Source organism: Rhinoraja longicauda, chromosome 33 (genome assembly GCF_053455715.1).
Source record: "Rhinoraja longicauda isolate Sanriku21f chromosome 33, sRhiLon1.1, whole genome shotgun sequence".
Lineage (NCBI taxonomy): Eukaryota > Metazoa > Chordata > Chondrichthyes > Rajiformes > Arhynchobatidae > Rhinoraja > Rhinoraja longicauda.
The window spans coordinates 11,666,355-11,687,671 of NC_135985.1; the positions used below are offsets into that span (position 1 = coordinate 11,666,355).

A 21,317-nucleotide genomic window follows, 5' to 3' on the forward strand; every position below is an offset into this window, starting at 1 on the left:
GGTTGGAAGGAGCTGTTGTGTTGAGATGGGCTGCATCTGAACTGTTCAGGGAGCAGTGTCCTGGTAAATTGTATTAAGACGGCTGTGGAAATGGGTAGGGCTTAAGTGGAAATATGTTTAATAGATTAAGAAGAATGAGAGAGTGGTGCAGGATAGAGAGGGAGAGAATGACAATCAATATAAGTGAAAGTGTGCAACAGAAAGAAGACTGGAGTGAAAAATGTAAAAACATCAAAGCTCAAGGTCTTTATTTGAATGCACAGCACTTTAAAGGAATGAGATGAGAGGATTTGGCAAACTGGAAGCGGTCAATGGCCAAGGAACAGTGTGACCTTGAAAGGACACAGGGTGTTGCAGAAATAGGCCACAGAAGATTTGAGACGGAATATTTTCCCGTAGAAACACTAGTTTAAACTGCACTGCCGTTCAACAATATACGAGATGTAGCGGGCTTTGCACAACGCAGCTTGACAATGATCAGGGATGCCAACAAAAAAAGAGCAAATGAAGATTTTCAGCTCTAAAGTACAGGGAGCATGGCTTCACTGTAATGTGAGGCTGGGAGACGCAAAGAGGCAAGCAGTGTTTTCAGGGCTGAGGACCATGGCATTTGTGATTAAGGGAAGAGCCTGCCTTGGGAGAAGCTGAGCCTTTACACACCAAGGACGATGTGATCCAGTGAGACACAGACAGCAATCCACATTTAACCAGGTTAAGTGGAGGAAAATTCAGAGTAATTCTGAACTTCAATATCAAAGTTCATTAGAAGGATGGTAATTGCCTTGAAAACAGAACATCTTTAGAATAAAGAAGAGAGACACAGGAAGGGCCTCAATGACAGCACGGTGGTGCGTGGTAGAGTTGCTGCCTAACAGCACCAGAGACCCGGGTTCATTCCTGACCACGGGTGCTGTTTGTACGGAGTCTGTACATTCTCCGTGTCCACATGGATTTTCTCCGGGTTTCCAGTCACATTCCAAAGACGTGCAGGTTTGTAGGTTAATTGGCTTCTGTAAATTGACCCTAGTGTGTGGAATAGAACTAGTGTGAACAGGTAATCGTTGGTTGGCATGGGCTCAGGGGGCCGAAGGGCCTGTTTCCCCACCTCCAAACTAAACTCAATGGGTCAAGCAGCATGTGGAGGGAACAGACAGGTGGCGCTTCAGATCGACCCAAAACATCGTCACTCTCTCCACAGATGTTGTCTGACCCGTTGAGTTCCTCAAGCACTCTGATCTTCAGATTCAACCTGCAATTGACTGCAAAGATAGATTGCAAGGGAAAAGGAAATAGTGGGGCTGGGTCGTGAAGGGTTCAATGAAGCAAATAAAAAGCATCTCAAAGATGATGTCTAATTAATACAAGGTGGGGTGAGTGAGAGAGATAGTAGAGTGAGAGATATTAGAGTGAGAGATGTTAGAGCAAATGGGATATTAGAGGGAATGAGATATTAGAGTGAGAGAGATATTAGAGCGAATGAGATATTAGAGTGAATGAGATATTAGAGTGAGAGAGATATTAGAGCGAATGAGATATTAGAGTGAGAGAGATATTAAAGAGAGATATTAGAGTGAGAGAGATATTAAAGAGAGATATTAGAGCAGCAAAAAATGCAGTGAGGAGAGGTGGAGTTTTATTCTCCAAGGGAATGTAGCATTTCAACAGGCTGGGATGATATAGGAGATGTTGGGTGGGACATGAAATAGTTACCCCATGTGAGCCGGGCAGGTGAGAGGGGCCCTGAGGCAGGAGAGAAGTTTGCCAATAGAGTGAATATAATAAATAGTGACGAAAACTGAAACCATATCTCTACAATCACTTTATTGTAATTTTGTTTAATGGTAACAAGTATAAAAATAGTTCAGGCTGAATGACTTGGTCCTCAGCAAGTGGTTCAAATTAAGGTCAGGCTTCTTCTTCACTCAATGGGAGTTTTGTTCATTTCCACTGCAACACACTTTTACAGTTGAAATAGTTACCCTTGGGCACTGGTAAATCAACGGTTAAATATATAGGCGAGAACCAACAGAGGAAACGAACAATGGATGAACTCTTATCCTGCTGCAAGAGGGAGAGGTTCTGTTTGAAACCATATCAGAGAGCTCGTCGGCTTTTACTCTTTCCGAGATTAGGGTATCAGCTGTGATTTGTTCTCCTCTTCCATGCCAGACACAGCATCACATCAGGAAGATTAGAAACCAACAAAAGCAAACTTTCATAGAAACAACTGCTTGTAGGAATATTCCTTGCCAAGATTCCACACTTTATCTCTTTCACACCCACCAGCTCACAACCCTCCTTCTACAACCAAAACAATCTCAATCCCAAGCTGTTGCCAAAAGTAACATGCTCATACCCCAGCAAACTCCTATAGAATATTACACAGACATCTAGCTTTGGCAGCTCTCCAAAGGGAATGTTGGAACTATCCAAGTTATAATAATCTTCTGCACTGATAAAAGAATGCCTGGGACACCCATTCACCAGAAAAATAGTCTGCTTTTTAAACAAAAGAATGATAAAACTGCTTTTAAAACTGATTCTTAGGGTCACCACTGATTAGTATTTCACATATATACATCAGATTCTGTTTTTGGCATCCAATATTTTGGTTAAAGGTTTTAGCAGACAACAATCAACTCCAGAGCAACAAATCCAACACGTCAGCTGGTCGTTCTTTCAGGTTGTGACTCACTTACAGTTTTGTTTTTTAATGTTTCTGTTTTTCAATGTTTACAGTCATTTGTTTAAATCCATTGACCAGGCAGCAGTTCCGTCCATGGGCTGTATTCTCCAGAACAATACCTGTCACTCCACATGCAAGTTACGGCATTTCCCTGTATGAATCACAGAAAATGTGGGATTTCCGCATCTGCATATCCACCCCGGGGTTCAGCAGGGACGTGTGAAGATGCAGCAGTCCCGCGTCTCTGAGACCTGGTGTTGGGAAATCACCTCCCCTGGCCTCCGGATGGTTTAAGCATGCGTGTGGTACGGTGGCACAGCTGGTAAAGCTGCTGCCTCAAACACCAGTGACCCGGGTCCAATCCTGACTGTGTGTGGAGTTTGCACATTCTCCCTGTGACCGCACGGCTTTCCCCCGCCCAGGTGCCTCGGTTTCCTCCGACATCCCAAAGATATGGCCTTTATAAATAGCCTCAACTGGGTCGGGAGTGGATGCGAAAGTGGGATAACATAGCATTAGTGTGAACAGGTGATCGATGGTTGGCATTGACTTGGTGGGCCAAAGGGCCTGTTTCCATGTAAACTAAACTCCCTCATTGTTTATTTTTATGCTGAATGCTTCGAATTATTTAATTTAATTTTTTTGAAGTTTCTAATACCTTTTCAATGAAAAAAAAAGCTTTATCAATTTTTAATAATTTTGAAATGTTTTCAATTGTTTCTGAATGTGTCATTCTGATCGTCGGTTAATTCAGATGCCATGCTTCAACTGTGAAAGTTCTCTTGATTATTTTGTGGGCCGGGGCTTTTCCAGCACCATCCTACAGTGTAATCTACCAGGAGAGGCAGGAGGGATAGACATGGAGCCCAGGATTCCATGCGTAGGAGAGAGAGTGGATAGAGAGCCAGAGTAAGAGGTCAAGTTAAGTCAAGTCAAGTCAATTTTATTTGTTAGCACATTTAAAAACAACCCACGTTGACCAAAGTGCTGTACATCAGTTCAGGTACTAAGAACGAACATACAATGGCACACAAACATAACAGCACATACATAAACAGTTCACAGCGCCCCCTCAGAGGGCCTCAAACTAGGGAGTAGAAATAGGTTTTGAGCCTGGACTTAAAGGAGTCGTTGGAGGGGGCAGTTCTGATGGGGAGAGGGATGCTGTTCCACAGTCTAGGAGCTGCAACCGCAAAAGCGCGGTCACCCCTGAGCTTAAGCCTAGACAAGGGCAAAAGAGAAGGAGAGGGGAGAGCGAAGGAAAGAGAAACTGCAGTGAGGAAAGGTGGGGTTTTAATGGGGAAGATCTCCAAGGGAATGAGCATGTCCCCAGGTGTCCAAGTGTCCAAGTGTGTGGTGCAGAAAGGGCTTCAGACCCTTTACTTTACCTTTAGACTTGAAAGATGGCATGTGGAAACAGGCCCTTCAGCCCACCAAGTCCATGCCGACCAGTGATCACCCCGTATACTAACACTATCCTACACACCACGGACAACTTACAGTCTTTTTTACAGAAGCCAATTAACCTACATACCTGTGCGTCTTTGGAGTGTGGGAGGAAACTGGAGCACCCGGAGAAAGCCCACGCGGTCACAGGGAGAACGTACAAACTAGGTACAGATAGCATCCGTGGTCAGGATCGAGCTCGGGTCTCTGGTGCTGCAGGGCAGCAGCACCATCTTGCTGCCGTGTTGATTTAAAAAATGTTGGTTTATTTTCTGGGTTTTTAAATTTAAGCAGTTCTTATATTTATTGAATGGACTTTGCTGGATAGTTAGCTCACCTCTTATAATTCAACCAAGTGATGCAGTTTGTGACTGTCCACGAATATGTAGGACACTGGCATTCTGTTTCCTAGTTCTCTCTTAGCAGGAGATGGTTACTTTAGATGCAGCGGGCACTCAGAGACAGGGTCCCGAATGGAGGACCGCATCCGATATCCCAGAGAACGTGAATGTGCCAATAGTCTACATTGACTGCGCGGCAAAAGTCAGATAAGCTAACTAAATCCAGCAAAGTTCATTTGATAAATATAAAAAGTGCTTACATTTTTAAAAAACAGAAAATAAACCAACCGGTTTGAAATGTTCCCACTTTAAAGTGTTCACTGAGCACTGGGGTACTGAATCAGCCCTTCAGAATCCAAACTCCACTGCTGTCACAACACTTTGACAAGTTCAAGCAGCTTAAGAAAAAAAGAAGAAAGCAGAGTTTTGTTCCTTCAACCTCCTTGAAAACTCTGGGCAAAATACCAAATCTCTTTCCTGCAGTTTCCCAGTGTTAGTTCAATACATTTGGTACTATATTCCATCCAATTAGCATTACTTATTACTACATTCATATATCTGTTAATGCTGCCAACCTCGGCTACGAATGGCATTAAAGAATGTGGAATATTGCTCAATATACCAATCCCTGGCTTCAACCTCTCCCAAAATGTTAAAACTGCTCCAACCTCCCTTGTTAGTAGGGTTGCCAACTGTCCCGTATCAGCCGGGACATCCCGTATTTTGGGCTAAATTAGTTTGTCCCGTACTGGACCGCTCTTGTCCTGTATGAGTAGGGTTGCCAACTCCCAAATAAGGGACAAAGGGTGACGTCACCGCCCCGCGCCCCAAGTGACCTCACCCAGCCAGAGGCCATGTGCTCCCGCTCCACCAATGGCGGCCGCCCACTTTACCTTCTCCCGTATTTGGGAGTGAGGAAATCGGCAACCCTTCTTGTTAGTGAGAAAGATACTCCCCTCTTGAACAAGAACTGTGTGATAATAACCAACATTTTCCCTCTCAAACGGTACACCAATTGACTGCCTCTCAGTTAGTTTGTTGTATCTTGGAGCTTGGCACTTGCAGTATTTTGGGATGATCATGTTGTCTAACAGTGTACACACAAATATTCTAATTGGCTTTAAAGTGCTTCAACATATCTGGACGGTGTGAAAAGCATTATGTAAATACAAGTACTTCCTTTTCTTCCTAACAGAATTTCTGTTTCAACAGAAACGGAATTCAGTGCATTGTTGTTACATCGGTTTACAAATCTGTAACATATTTTAATCAAGAAATATCCCAACCATGTCTTCACGTATGAATAGCAGTATTTCCAGTTAATGAAAACAAGTGCGCACCATAGAATTCAGCTTTAGTAAAACCAAACTGTCTCTCTAGGAATGTACGATCGACCGGTTTGACGGACTTTACAGAATGCAGCTCCTTTTTAAGAAATTGCTGCACCTTAATTATGTCACTTCTGGTGTCACCTTCTAGTTCATCTTCCCCAACTATCTGAATGTTATATGATTTGCATATCTGTCCCCTCCCCTGACATCAGTCTGAATAAGGGTCTCGACGGATTCCTTCTCTCCCGAGATGCTGCCTGACCCGCTGAGTTACTCCAGCATTTTGTGTCCACCTTAAAAAAAAAAGTGGCACTGGACAACAAGGTGGAGGGCAAGGCATCAAGGCTGCAGTGTGATTCACCTTGTCACAGACATTACCCCTTCACCTCTCCTCCCTGCTCCCTCACTCTGCACCTCAAAACCTGTTTTGCTACATTTTTTTCAGTTCTGATGAAGTCATTGACCTGAAAATGGAAAGAGAAACAAAATTTATGATCTATATCTCTCCATTCCCTGCATATCCATGTGCCTTTCTTAAAGCTTCTTAAATACCACTATTGCACCTGTTCCCATGACCATCCCTGGCAGTGTGTTCCAGTTTCCCACCACGCGCTACACTCTTGTCTCACACATCTCCTTTAATCTTTCCCCTCTCACCTTAAATATTTCAACAAACATTCTTTGACATATGTGCTCCTGCTACTTGTCTCTCTGACACCTGCATTAAAGGACTTTCTCCTCATTGTACACCAGATCACAGTGTCACACTGGCTGGAATAACTCAGCTGGTTAGGCAGCAACTGTGGAGAACATAGTGAAGTGGGGAAGAGTATAAATAAGTATTTTCACTGGGATCCCCACACACATAGCTCTTTTATCAGTCATGGCTGAGCAAGACTCTGTTCAACCACATTGCCTGATAATGCAGTCTCCTGATCACACTTTGCCAGGTAGGGTGGGTGCATTTAAACAATTCCACAATATGCAAACATGAATAACTAGAATTGTTGGTCTGTTTCCTGTGCAGTCATGAATTCCTCTCACATTATTAATGAGGCAGTCTTCCTGAACATCGGCTTAATATAGAACACCATTTTCAATTGAAGCAGCTCTGAAATTCCAAATACATTGACTTCAGTAAAGAATACCACTTGGCCTATTTAAAGCTCTGTATATCGACTAACCCAAAACATAACTACAAATGCTAATACTGTGACAGGGACTTTTACCGTGCAAACCAATGATGAACTTTCTGACACTGAGATCAATCAGAATCAAATGAACAATATGGCCCTCAGGTCCTTGTACAATTACAGTGTGCATTATTATTTACCAGTGGCTGTCCACACCCAATATTTCTGTAACAATAGATCATCAACCTATCCTCTGAACAGAAAGGTTGCCTCTTTGTGAAAGGATGATGTTCACGAACGACACAAAATGCCGGCTGTACTTCCTCACTGAAACGTAGAAACAAGGAACTGCAGATGCTGGTTTACACAAAAGGACACAAAGTGTTGGAGTAACTCAGCGGGTCAGGCAGCATCTCTGAAGAACATGGATGGGTGACTTTTCGGGTCGGGTCGGGTCTGAAGAAGGGTCCCGACCCGAGACGTCACCTATCCATGTTCTCCAGAGATGCTGCCTGACCCGCTGAGTTACTCTAGCACTTTGTGGTCCTTTTGCTCACTGAATTGATGGATAATTACAATGATCAAGTCAAGTCAAGTCAAATTTATTTGTCACATACACATACACGATGTGCAGTGAAATGAAAGACGTCACATCTCGAAATGAATAGATCACATCTATTGCAGCTAAAGGTTCATCAAAAATAATCTATCAGCTAAACAAAAACATGCGTGATACCAGTCGCTCGCAATACAGCACCCTTTCAAATACACCTTCTTGACAGCATTGTCTTATGGACATGGGGATGTGAATGGAGGCCAAGGCAGAGCAGATAGCATCACAAGCAGATTTGTTTCCAGTGAGACCAATTGCTGGTCCTGAGCCATGGGAAAAAGTGTCAGGTTTTTACATTTCTGTTTTGAAATTTCTTATGTTTTTTTTAAAAAGTAATAATGAGTCATCATTTTCCATTTCAGTTAAAAAAATATTCATATCCGAATGGCCTGATAAAATATTTGTTGAATAATATGCTGCACATTTTTAAAAACAGGTTTCCCAAATCTGATGACAAAGAACATCAAAGTTTTATCAGCATTTGGTAATGGGTTTCTGCAGAACAGAGGTTTCGAAGCAAGTGTGTCCTATGGGAGAATCTTAAATGTCTGATCGCTGCCAAATTTGACCTCCGAAGGTGAAAATCTGGAATGACCATTGTAGGGCGTCAAATTTCTTCCATTTATTATACAATGGGTCCAGGCAGTTACTGAGAAGACAATTGGCCCAAAAATGGGCAAATGAATTACAATTATTGTACATTCAATGCTGATTGACTGCAGGCAGCACATAAACTCTGTGCTTTTGATAGTGTCCAGAGTTCCAGTCTCCAGTCTCCATGGGAACCGCACTGCTTCTTGGATGGACACATCTGCAGAGAGTCAATATTCTGAGACTTAAATTCTTTAAAGCCTCATAAAAAAATGTATATTCCTCTTGCAACCTCAAGGGAGAAGATAATGCACCAGGGGTGGATTGGTGAAGGTAATTGTTCTGGACAAGTGAAGCTGGACAATGTTGGATGGCAAGGGCTCTTTGACTCTGCAGGAGTTTTTGGTGCAGGAGTTGGGAAGTAAGAAAGGCAATCCAGTACCTAGCAAGGCTGAATCCCCTCAAAAACAAATACTGAAAGCAGAAGAAACAGAAAGCGGATACTTTAGTAGGACTATTGATAAGATCCAACATGGGAGATTGGTCCAGAGGAGCATGGTATCTAGGGAGAGCTGAATAAGACGTATGGGATACTGACCTTCATTAGTCAGGGAACTGAACAAAACAGAGAGGTGGTGAAGGGAACTACAGATGCTGGTTTACACTGAAGATAGACACAAAATGCTGCAGTAACTCAGCAGGACAGGCAGCATCTCTGGATAGAAGGAATGGGTTATGTTTCAACTTTATAAGCAAAGCTGTGCCATGTCACATGTGGCAATAAAGTATCTATCTATCTGTCAGAATTCAGCTGGAGTACTGCACGTCACAATATAGGCAGAATGTCATAGCGTTGGACAAGTTACAAGAAGAATCACAAGTATGTTGCCTGGGATGGAGCATTTTAGTTATCAGCAAAGAATGGAGAAGCTAGGTCTGTTTGTCCATGGAACTTGGGAGATTAAGAGGGGACATGTTTGAATTACATGAAATTCTGAGGAGAGGTTTGCAGGATTTTTTTCTCCAGACCAGAGGTGAATAACTCTAAGAGGATTTAGATTTAGAGTAAAGGACAAGAAAATTGGAGGGCAACTGAGGAGGACTTTTCTTCAATCAGAGAGTAGTAAGTACCTGGAATACCCTGCCCAAGAGAGCGGCTGAAACATAGTCACTATCAGCATTTCAGTGGTGTCTCGATGAGCGCTTGACCGCCTGGGCATTGAAGACTACAGGTCAAGTGGTGGATATGGAATTAATATTATTAGCATCAGTGTGGACGTGAAGGGTCAATGATCTGTACTCTATGCTGTATGACTCTAAGAGACAGTATTGGAGATGGTGCCGGAATCAACAAGCCCTGCATACAGTATCACGAGTACAAGTCATCTCAAGGTTACGAACATCCAAATTGTGTGCTGCCCCAGCATAGGACCAAGCATTTGAGAGACCGGCGGGATGGATTTGCCAGGTGCTGCGGGCATCTTCTGCCGCGTGTAAAATCGGTTTGCAGTAATCTCTGAATAGAGTCATACAGCATGGAAACAGGCCCTTCGTCCCAACTCACCCACACCAACCAACATGCCCCATCTACACTAGTCCCACCTGCCTTCATTTGCCCACACCTAAACCTGTCCAATCCATGTACCATAAATGTTGTGATAGTACCTGCCGAACCTCTCTCCTCCAGCAGCTCATTCCATGCACCTCCACCCTTTGTGCTAAAGAGTTACCTCTCAGGTTCGTATTAAATCTTTCCCCTCGTACCCCATGAACCTATGTTCTCTGGTTCTCAATTCGCCTACTCTGGACAAGAGGCTCTGTGAAGTCTCAACATTTAGACTATCTGGAGAAGAAATGTTTATCTTACGCTCCTACATTTATAAGTACATTTATGGATTTTAGAAAGGACATTAACTTATGTTTTTTTAGGAGTAGAGACTTGGAAAGTTTGGGGTTAAATGACCTTAACTTGTCACCTTCATTATAAGTTTGGGTTGGGAATATTTCATCATAGTCTTGTTCTAGTCCAGTCAAGGTCATGGGTTCCATTTATCATCAACAGCCATGGAGTGAATCATTAACTAAAGCAATCTTTGTTTAAACAGCCTGCTTTGCAGATTCTTTCCCATTGTGCATTGCAAAAATTCCCTTGGGATCAACGTATCCATCCAGTCATTCTGCCCTCACTAAATATGCAAAAACATGGGTGTGTCACACTTGAAAGCTGCAAGTTCCCATGCGAAAGGAATCATGAGGGAATCATGAAAATTCCAAACTATAAGAAGCACCTGAAAGTCACCAGAGTAGCAACTCTTCCAGGTTTCTACCAATAGATCCTATTGTCCACCTTCATGATCTACCTACTCCCTACAAAACCTCCCTATTCTTAAACCTCAGCCCATTCTGCCTTTCTCCATTTCACCTAGCCCACAGCTAACAATGGCCTGTTTCCTTTATTGTCGTTACTTTTTTGCATATTTTTCATTCATTTGTTCTATATCTCTCTATATCGCCGTCTATATCTCTTGTTTCCCTTTCCCCCTGACTCTCAGTCTGGAGAAGGGTCTCAACCCGAAACGTCACCTGTTCCTTTTCTCTAGAGATGCTGTCTATCCCGCTGAATTACTCCAGCTTTGTGTGTGTCCATCTTTGGTTCAAACCAGCATCTGCAGTTCCTTCTTACACAATTCACATTGGCTGTTTTCCAATCTTCAAGTACTCTCCTGGAACTTGAAGAGTTTTGAAAATTTCAATAAATTAGTCTATTGCCTTGGCAGTCACTACCTTTAAACCCCTTGGATGCAGACTAGTACATCCCACTGATTTGTTGGACTGTAGCCCAGTGTGCTTTTCCAACTCCTCATCCCTAGAATTGGCATTATTACAAGTCCCTGCTTGTTATGAAATTAGCCCATGTGATCACATGCAGAGTCCTTCATGGTGACAACTGATGCAAAATGCCAAAGAAGCAGACAATTCAAAAAAATACTGATGTCAACTCAATAAGCAAGACTATTTACTTTCAAAAGGATGGAATTGTAAATCTGCGATTTAAATTAACAGATTAAACTAAGCTATTCTGACATTATTGGTAAGATCACTTGCAGTAATTTTCTCAAGACAACAAAAGATTTGATAACATCACTGTAAATTAGTGGCTTTCTTAAACACGTCTTTTTGTCCATTTTATTCATGTATTTTTCATCATGAATCATAATCCTAATAGTTAAGGAGGTGAATCAAAATCATAGTCATTGACTGACCACAATAGCATTAAATGGTTCTTATTTCCCCTTATACACTGCTTGCTGTCACCAACAACAAACCAATTCGTTGTCATGTTCAAAGTTCTGGATTCTAAACACTCACAAGTCAAGAGCGTTCCTTCTAGGCTAGAAGGTGCTGGTGGCTGTTACTGAGTAAAAAAACACCCCGCACATCTCTGTTAAACTTCGTCCCTCTCAACTTAAAGCTATTCCCTCTAATATTTAACGTTTCCACCCTGAGACAAAGGTACTTCAGATGAAGATGATGGCAGCTCAGGCCACACTGTGCTGTGCGTGGACCCTGGTGCAGACCCCTGCCCTCCAGGCTCTGGCAGCAATGAATTGCCCAAGGACTGCAGCAAGCGAGTGGCTGCTCATCCTGAGCTGCACTCTGGCCAGCATGGAGAACGTGGCCAGTGGCAGCTCCTTCAGGTTCAGACACACTGCGCCCACATTGTGCAGCTTGAAGGTGCTATTTGCCCAACTCTTGACTGGGTACTTCTGCATGCCACACCAGCTCATCGGTCAATGAGTTTGTACCACAGAGCAAACTCGGGGCTGGGGAGAACTCAGGGACCAAACAAAGAGTTGGAGACAGCAACTTCCATCACAACCAGCAGGAGGTGTCAAGAGAGGCCCTAGGACATGGGTGGTCCATCCACACACTGAGCAGCTGCCGACAGTCCCCAACAATTGGCAGGGTGCAGGTGACTCCCATGCCTCAGTGTGGAGAGGCAGCACCTCATACTGAACACCAGCCCTCGCTGGCAGCCTCTCCACTCCGAGAGAAGAGATTCTTTGCTGTGGGAGAACAAACAGTGGGCAGTGTTTGGCACAAGGTCTCCAACACTGCTTCACTGTCACCTGCACCACTCCACATTATGCCACAATAACACTTTTAGCACTGAGTTAAACGTATAAGATTATTAAGGGGTTGGACACGTTAGAGGCAGGAAACATGGTCCCAATGTTGGGGGAGTCCAGAACAATGGGCCACAGTTTAAGAATAAGGGGTAGGCCATTTAGAACTGAGATGAGGAAAAACTTTTTCAGTCAGAGAGTTGTGAATCTGTGGAATTCTCTGCCTCAGAAGGCAGTGGAGGCCAATTCTCTGAATGCATTCAAGAGAGAGCTAGATAGAGCTCTTAAGGATAGCGGAGTCAGGGGGTATGGGGAGAAGGCAGGAATGGGGTACTGATTGAGAATGATCAGCCATGATCACATGCTCGAAGGGCCGAATGGCCTCCTCCTGCACCTATTGTCTATTGTTTATTGTCTATTGATTCTATTTGGAAAAACATCCTGCGCTCAGCGGAGTAGCGGCGTAGTCTTTATCCAAACTCTGAAGGATGTTTAGGAGGCTTATGATTAAGTAGACACATAGATATGCAGGGAATGGAGGGGCATGGATCACATGCAGGCAGAGATTAGTTTAACTTGGCATCTTGTTCAGCACAGACGTTTTGTGTCGAAGGCCCTGTTCCTGTGCTGTACTGTTCTATGTTTATGTCAATGCATTAGTCTGCTTTGCTTGACCTCCGTTATTCATGAGGAACCTTTGATGTAGAAATTTGTCTTTCGTCCTTAATACTAAACAAGTAATAAACCCAAGCACACCCATCCAGTGCTCGAGATAAAAGGTGAATTTCATCTCTGTCAAAGGCTTATCTAGTACACGTTGTTCAGGAAAAGACTCTTGTGTAACATTCTCACTTAGGGCATCGGTGATCGTTTCATCGCCCGTGTGTGAAGCATTCTTGTAACAGATAACACACAGGTGCCAGCAGTCCAGGAGTCCCTTCTCAATCTGAAGCCTTATCCTAATAGTTTCTCACTCAAGCATTCCACTGAGCTTCCTAGAACGGAACCTCAGCCTTTCTGAATTGTTGAATACGTTCACACGGAACTGAGTGTTATTCACACGGAACTGAATGTTGGGCATTGTGGAGAATCTCAGACAGAGCAACTAAAAGTCTATTCCTCTGCCAACATGTGCATTAACAATTGCCTATAACGAACAGCAAATGTCAGATAGGACAGACTAATAGGTTTCTTTCCAGTGTTCAGAACAGTGTTCCTCTGGCTCCACAAAATACTTTCTGCACCTATTTTCTCCTTGCCCTTGAGACTTCACAACACACGCTCTGCTAACGGGGCTGCAGGTCCCATGACACGGAGCCAGTGGAGTGAGGAGAGCTCTCCGCAGACCTTGAAATGAAGGCTGGTGGAATCAAAGTGCAGAGAACAGTACAACTCAGTACAGCCCACAATGTCTGACTCGAACACAATGCCTACTTAAACTAATCCCGTCTGCTTGTACATCCTCACAACTGGCTGGCTGAATGAATTGGAGGACTGCTTGTGTTAGAGTGGGCTCACAAAGTGCAATATTGAGGCAGCAGCGTTAGTGCATGTACCTGCACTATTAGCTGTTGTACCAGCCTGGTGTCTCACCCACAGTTGATCCTCCAGCAGCCTGATCAATCTGTGGGCGGCTGGAGATTGCGGTGGGAGTAGGAGACTTCCTATCATTCAGGTCACATCAATTCACAACCACCCGCCATTGCAGGAGCAGCTTGGTCCACTGCTGAGTCCCAGGTACAACATCATTATGGAGATTGGATTAAACGTAGATTATCAGGGTTCACAAGTGTGAACCAAGAGGCCATTTAGGTAAAATTAAGATGTAGCAGTGTGTGCGCGTGCGCGTGCGCGTGCGCGTGCGCGTGCGCGCGCGCGTGCGTGCGTGTGTGCGTGTGTGTGCGTGTGTGTGTGTGTGTGTGTGTGTGTGTGTGCATGCGAAGGAGGAGGAAAAAAGGTCTGCCTGAACCGACCTGATCTCCCGGTTGCTAAACACTTTAATTCTCCTTCCCATTCCCTTCCACACTGACCTTTCTGTGCTAGGTTTCCTCCATGGTCAGTGTGAGGCTAAACACAATTTAGAGGAACAGCATCTCATATTTTGCTTGGGCAGCTTACAACCCAGTGGTACGAATATTGATTTCACTAACTTTAAGTAACCCCGGCATTCCCTCTCTCTTATTTTCTCCAGACTTTTCATGTGGGTGGCACAGTGATGTAGCTTCGAGCTGTGGCCTCAGAGCGCCAGAGATCTCTGGGTTTGATCCTGACCTCCGGTGCTGTCTGACCTTGCATGTTCTCCATGCGGTCGCACGGGTTTCCTCCAGTTGCCTTGCACTTGCTAAAGATGTGTATATTGTCCCTAATGCGTAAGGAGTGGATGAGAAAGTGGGATAGCATAGAACTAGTGAGAATGGGTGATCAATGGGCCAAAAGGCCTGATTCCACTTCACTAAAACTTGACCAGCAGAAATTGTGACTCTTCATAATCCTACAAATTCAAATAGATCATTATATCCTTTTCTTTTAAGGACAACATTACTATTTTGAGGATCAATATAATAAGGATCATTGCAATAATAAAAGACCTTTATTTCAACATAAAGTTGCTTTGTCAATAATAAGAAACCAAACTTTTATTTCCCCGTGTTGTCTGACATGCTCTGAGCATTTTGTTGGTGAGAGGCTATGGTGTAGGTTTTCAAGACTATCTTTAGTCTCAGCAGCAGAATTCATTTTTTCATGTTTTCTCATGACATGGGATGCCATTTAGACCATTGAATCTCTGCCAGCTCACAGCACAATTTTGTCAATCCCATTCCCCCACTTATGACCCCATCGCCTATTCTCTCTCACATCCCCATCAATTTCCCTCCAATTCCCTCACCACCCACCTACGCTAGAGGTTATTTCCAGTTACCAATTAACTTGCCATCCTTTGGGTGATGGAAGGGAACCAGAGTACTTAGGATGACCACATGGTCACCAGGAGATTATACAAACTCCACACAGACAACACCCGAGGTCAGGATTGAATCCGAGTCTATGAAGCTGCAAGACAATTCAATGGCAAGTAACTAACGGTTTAATGATTTTCTTGGACAGTTCAAACTGCAACAGTTTAGCTTTGCAAACAAGGTTGCAACATTGAAGAGTAAATATCTAAAAGTCCACATTATCAAGCAAACTTTCATCTTGAACATAACTTTTTACGGTTAGCATTCAACCTCACCGACATCAAAAGCAAACGTTTCATACATGCAGTTCAATAAATATTGCAAAACCTAAGATGTGGTCTTCATTTATTCCGTGGCCATTGAGCGCTGCTGTGGACAATCCCAGCCATATTCTTCACAGAATAAATGCTGTCTCTATTGATATGATAACTAATGAAGCTATTTATGTGCGAGGTTGCTTTTCCAATAGTTACAAAAATGGCTTAAAAAGGAATTCAATTCACTTCACAGCAAGTCTGGTAACAGAGGGTCACAGCAATTTCACTGTAATACAAGCACTCTCATTATTTAAAAACAGCATGAATACTGAAAGATGACCATGAAGCACTTAAAAATACATAAAATGTTAAATGATATTCTAAAGGCAGGGTACAAATTTACAGATCCAATTTCTCAAAGGAGAACCACTATCCTGGAAAATGTGAAAATGGTTTATAGAGTGAAATCAAACTTCTATGGTGCCTTGATTAATTAAAACCACTCAAAACTCAAGCTAAACTCAAATAGGTTGAGCTCAAATTCCTTCTTTAAAAGAATCACGCAGCAATACAGGAGCTCTGGCTGCTCTGTCTGATTGTCCCGGTGAAATGGATTATGTCAGAGGATAACACTTACACCCATCAAAAAAACTGTACCATGAACATTAGAAGCATGAGGTCACACAAACAGTCTGTGCAATTAGAATGAAGGATTAGTTTCCAGTTTCTGTTAGAAACTGACCTCAGAGCAGAGAAACAATTTATTGCCAGCCAATGACACTATTTATGCTTCACCCAAGACCACTCTAGTCCCTAGTTTTCAACACAACCCTCGGCACTTCCACCCTCTTTATCTAATACAGCTTCCCTGCAAATGCATCCATATGGCTGACCTCAGTAACCCCACGTGGAGACGATTTCTATATTCCCAAACGCCCTGAATTCCCCATCAGATATCTTGGTGCTAATCTCAAGTTAATGCCCTCCCCTGCTCTGTCCCACACATGAAAGCACTAGTCTGTGTTGTATCAAAAATCTCCATATCTTATTATCCATCAGCAAGTGTATCTTCACATTTCTGCTGCGATTCTGCAAATCAATTCTCCCATATCCTTGCTCTTTAACCATAAATCTGAGTAACTCCAACTTCCACTTTCTGGCATTCTGAGTAGCTAGCTCTCACAGTCAACAGACACACACATAAGATTCACGTAAACCCCTTGTCATCCCCTGACTTCTTATCTGCGGACTGGTGAGGTCAGCCGTGTATTACTGGGAGTGTTGGTGAATAATGTGTGTTCCTGCACACCCCCCCCCCCCCCCCCCCCCCCCCCTCCCCCCCCCCCCCCCCCCCCCCCCGCATCATGTCTGTTTGCTGTGAGATGGATTGTATTCAATGCCTTGTGCTGGCAGAATCCGAATTAGGAACACCAGTAATCAGGACGCGGGTATTTATTTTACTTTAAAGGTACAGAGCAGAAACTGGCCCTTTGGCCCACATTGTCCGCGGCGACCAGTGATCACCCCGTATACTAACACTATCCACCACGAAGGAGGTAGGGGGAGAACAATAACAATGGAGGACACGACGTGGTGTGAACGCCGTGAGGGGGGGGAGGAAGAACAATGGAGGGCCTGGCCTGGGGGACGGCCGTGAGGGAGGCGGGGGGAGGACAAAGGACAATGGGGACCCGGCGTGGGGGAACTGTTAGGGCCGGGGGGGGACAAAGACGGGGAGCCGGCGTGCTGTGTAACTTTGCCAGCGCCGTCAGTGGCTGCTATTTATACACATTGTGTATGTGCAAGCAATGGATCTCACTGTGCCTAGTCACATGTGACAATAAAGTATTCCTATTCCTATCCTGCGCACTAGGGACAATTTACTGAAACCATTTAACCTACCGACCTGCACGTCTTTGGAGCGTGGGATGAAACCGGAGCACCCGGAGAAAACCTACACAGGAAAAATGTACAAACTCCGTACAGACACCAGTGGTCAGGATTGAACCCGGGTCTCTGGTGCTGGAAGGCAGCAAGTCCACCGCTGTGCCACCCTATTCCTGTAGACACAGTGGGGTCTGTGGGGCTGGGAGGTTTCTGCTTGTCTCCACCCGCTACAGTGCAGGCTTTACAGGATCTGTAATTGGAAGCCAAAAGTGCAAAGACCACTGCTTGTAGCCCACCGGCCCTCTAAGCCCCCAAATCACCCACCGTATGATGCAAAGGTTTAAAAGAAAGAATATCATTGGTAAGTTATGAATCTCTGGCAAAACATTTATCTGACATTCAGCAGCAAGGGTGTGAATCTCAAAATCCGGAGATTAATTATTTTCAAATGACTCACACACGAGTGACCTTGTAATTAAATTTAATTTTGAAACTTGCTCTATTGTGCATTAAAGAAAATGTCTGCTTGTAAAAATAATTTACACTAATTAACAATACTTAATTCGGTTCAAATACATTGAAATGCCATAGAGAGAGCAGATGCACTATTTATAGACCCATCCTGCTGCCAGCCTCTGACCTACTTATAGGTCATTTTTCAGGCCAACTGTAGCAGAAACAAACTTATCTTTCATCTTGTCACTAACAATTACAGTTCTCTGGTAGCAAGTGAAATACTTCAGATTGCCACTCGTTAACATATTAGCCAGTTACATTAGGAAGTGAGGAGGATTTTACTGCATTCACCTCCACCATTAGGTGCCAAATACTTGATCATGACATGATAAGGCAAAATTAAAGAACTTAGCATCCAAGTCTATATCAATATTACACTGTGCCTATAGTGTGACGATGCATTTGTTTGCAAAGAATACGCATCATTCCACAAGATTGCAAGCTGTTCTTGGTATTTTTTGGCTGATGGAAAGCTATTGCATGGACACAGACTCTTCGGCCCACCGAGTCACACCGACCATCAATCACCACTTACACCAGCTCCAAGTTATCCCACTTTCGCTTTCACTCCTTCCCACACTCAGTACAATTTACGGAGGGCAATTAACCGACAAACCTGCACTTCTTTGGGATGTGGGAGGAAGCCTGAGCACCCGGAGGAAACCCACACAGTCACAGGGAGAACGAGCAAACTCCACACAGACAGCACTCAAGGTCAGGATCTCTGGCGCCATGAGGCAACGGCTCTACCACATGTGCTGCCTTTCTGGCAATTATTTCTCACTGAAGTATTCAACTCAAAGAACAAAACCAAATTTATTAGATTTAAACTTAATTTTTTGATATCTGCAGTGAGCTACTTGTGAAATATTTCAGACAGCCCTGTCCAGGATTCTGAATCTGACAGGGATGAAGCAGAACGGACAGTTTCTATCCGTGCAGCACCTATCTGGCAGATGGAAGTAGACTGAAAGATTGTTTTCCCAAGCTGCACCACTCTGTCCATAACGCCTTCAAAAGATAATTATGCAAGGGAATTGTTAAATTACAAGGGAATTATGCAAGGGAATTGTTAAATTACAAGATAATTATGCAAGGAAATTGTTAAATTACCTGCAACAGATCTTCAATATTTTTCTTCAGTTTCTGCTTCTCCTTTTCATGCTGTTCTTTGAGCTCCTCAGTCTCCTGGTCATGGTTTGATACTTCCTCTTTCAGAACACCCCGAAGTGCTGTCAGTTCTCTTTCTCTTCGCCTCAACATCTCCTGCTGATCTTCTTTAGCTATCAGCACCTCTTCCAACTGCTGTTTTGCTTCAATTGTTTCCTGGAACCAAACACAATATTCAAAAAATCTGCCAAGAACATTACTGATACACACACCACCAGCACAGAGATTTTTTGGCTTAGACAAGCGATGTATGCATTGCACACTTACAGGTTGCAAACAGACAGCATCCCAGCTGTTCTACTGAATCCAGATCTAGCTGCACCTCCAACCAAGCCCTTATAAGACAGGTACGTCACTGGCATCAATCCGATAATGTGGACAATTGCCCAGGCATATTCCGCTCACCGCATAAAGCAGGGCAAGTCCAATCCCATTATTCACCACCCAGTAAGTCCACTCCCACTCATTGAACTAATGAAATATCCAGTTGATTGTGCTATTCAGTGGCACAAAATACTGGGGTAACTCAGCGGGACAGGCAGCATCTCTGGAGAGAAGGGATGAGTAACGTTTTGGGTTGAAACCCTTTTTCAGACCTGGTCCCGAAACGTCACCCATTCCTTCTCTCCAGAGATGCTGCCTGTCCCGCTGAGTTACTCTAGCATTTTGTGTCTATCTTCGATTTAAACCAGCATCTGCAGTTCTTTCTTACACAGTTCCTTCGTTGTTGGGTCCAAACCCAAGAACTCTCTACCCAATAAAACATGATGGGAACACCTTCCCCATTGGTCTGCAATGGTTCAGAATGTGGCTCTCCACTACATTCCCAAGTGCAGTTCGTAATGGGCAATAAATGTTGGCTTTGTTAGCAATCTATTTACAAGCTTAATTGTTTACGTCCTGAAAACTGTGTTTGAAGAAAGCCACAGAACAGTTTCATGGTTTTATTAGCCCTTTCACCTTCATTAGCAAATGTGAATTTTCCACTCAGTCCTTGAGGAACCTTAACATATTTTCCTGTCAATTATTGGTCACAAGAACAGATTGGATGCAGAGAGACAGGTTGCAACAATCACAGTCTATCTTTTGAGTTCAGAAGGTTTCAGAGTTTGTACCTCGACCCTTGTCTCAGTGAACGTCCACAGATGCTCATCCTTCTGACAAAAGTCACTTAATTGGATCAGGAAAGGAATCCTGAGACACGTGGCGCTTAAGTAATGTTGGGTGTATATCTCTTTAAGCATCACACCATGTGACCAACTGAAGTCAATATATATTTTGTTATGTGTAAGAAGGAACTGCAGATGCTGGTTTAAATCGAAGATAGACACAAATTCTGGAGTAACTCAGGCAGCATCTCTGGAGGGAAGGAATGGGTGACTTTTTGGGTCGAGACCGTCTATATTGCTATTTTCCCTTTCCCCTGACTCTAGTCTGAAGAGGAGTCTCGACCCGAAACATCGCCCATTCCTTCTCTCCGGAGATGCTACCTGTCCCGCTGAGTTACTCCAGTATTTTGTCCATATGTATCGTTCTATTGTTCATCATTGAGCAGGCTTTATCCAATTTGTCTGTCTGAGAGGAGGCATGCCGAAATGAAACGTGCTCTTTGAGAAGTTTTCTTTAATGGTGCACCTTGGTATTTTAACCTACCCTCATTTCCTCCGGAATCCTAGACAGCAATACTAACACACGGAGTCAGGAGTCAGACTCAAACCCCTGTAACCGAGTGGCTTGGCAAAAAAGGATGAGGGAAAAGGGGAAAGTATGCAGGATGGGCTTTAGAAAATAGTTTCTACAATCAATACACATTCATCTTAAGCCCATGGAGCAGATTAGATGTGTTGTGCAGGCACAGAGACTGGGTCAGATCCACATTGCCCTTTGAATATAATTTTCCTGGTGCCAAAGATGGTTAATTTGCCATGCCAAGTGTCCTTTTGATATATTTATGTCAGATGCTAGGAAAACCACAGATCTGTGCTGTTCCTGTAGCAAGTTATATCCAACTGATGCAAGCCTTCAGTCCCAAGGTAGTGGAGCTAAAAACAATGAGAAAAGTGTGACTAATACATTACACTGAAGCCTCGTGGAAGAGGCTCGTCAAGGTTGGTGACAGGAAAGATGTTACACGTACAACAGGATGTACAGATGCACTGATGGACACACCACACAAAGATCATCAAGAGGGTCAACAGAGAAAGACACACAATAACCAAGGAACCATCAGGAGGAGCCGCATCACTGCAAAGCACACATCAG

The 21,317-nt window shown here is 43.7% G+C and overlaps 1 protein-coding gene across 5 annotated transcripts in view; it reads right to left on the reverse strand.

Annotated features, from left to right (window-relative positions):
• The window catches only part of cgnl1 (cingulin-like 1), a 132,243-nt gene that overhangs the window by 53,253 nt on the left and 57,673 nt on the right, over positions 1-21,317 (reverse strand). For all 5 annotated transcript variants that reach the window (XM_078427048.1, XM_078427045.1, XM_078427044.1 and 2 more), the window contains exon 8: positions 18,999-19,211. In XM_078427048.1, the coding sequence (XP_078283174.1) occupies positions 18,999-19,211 (213 nt within the window). The remainder of the gene's footprint in view (positions 1-18,998; positions 19,212-21,317) is intronic.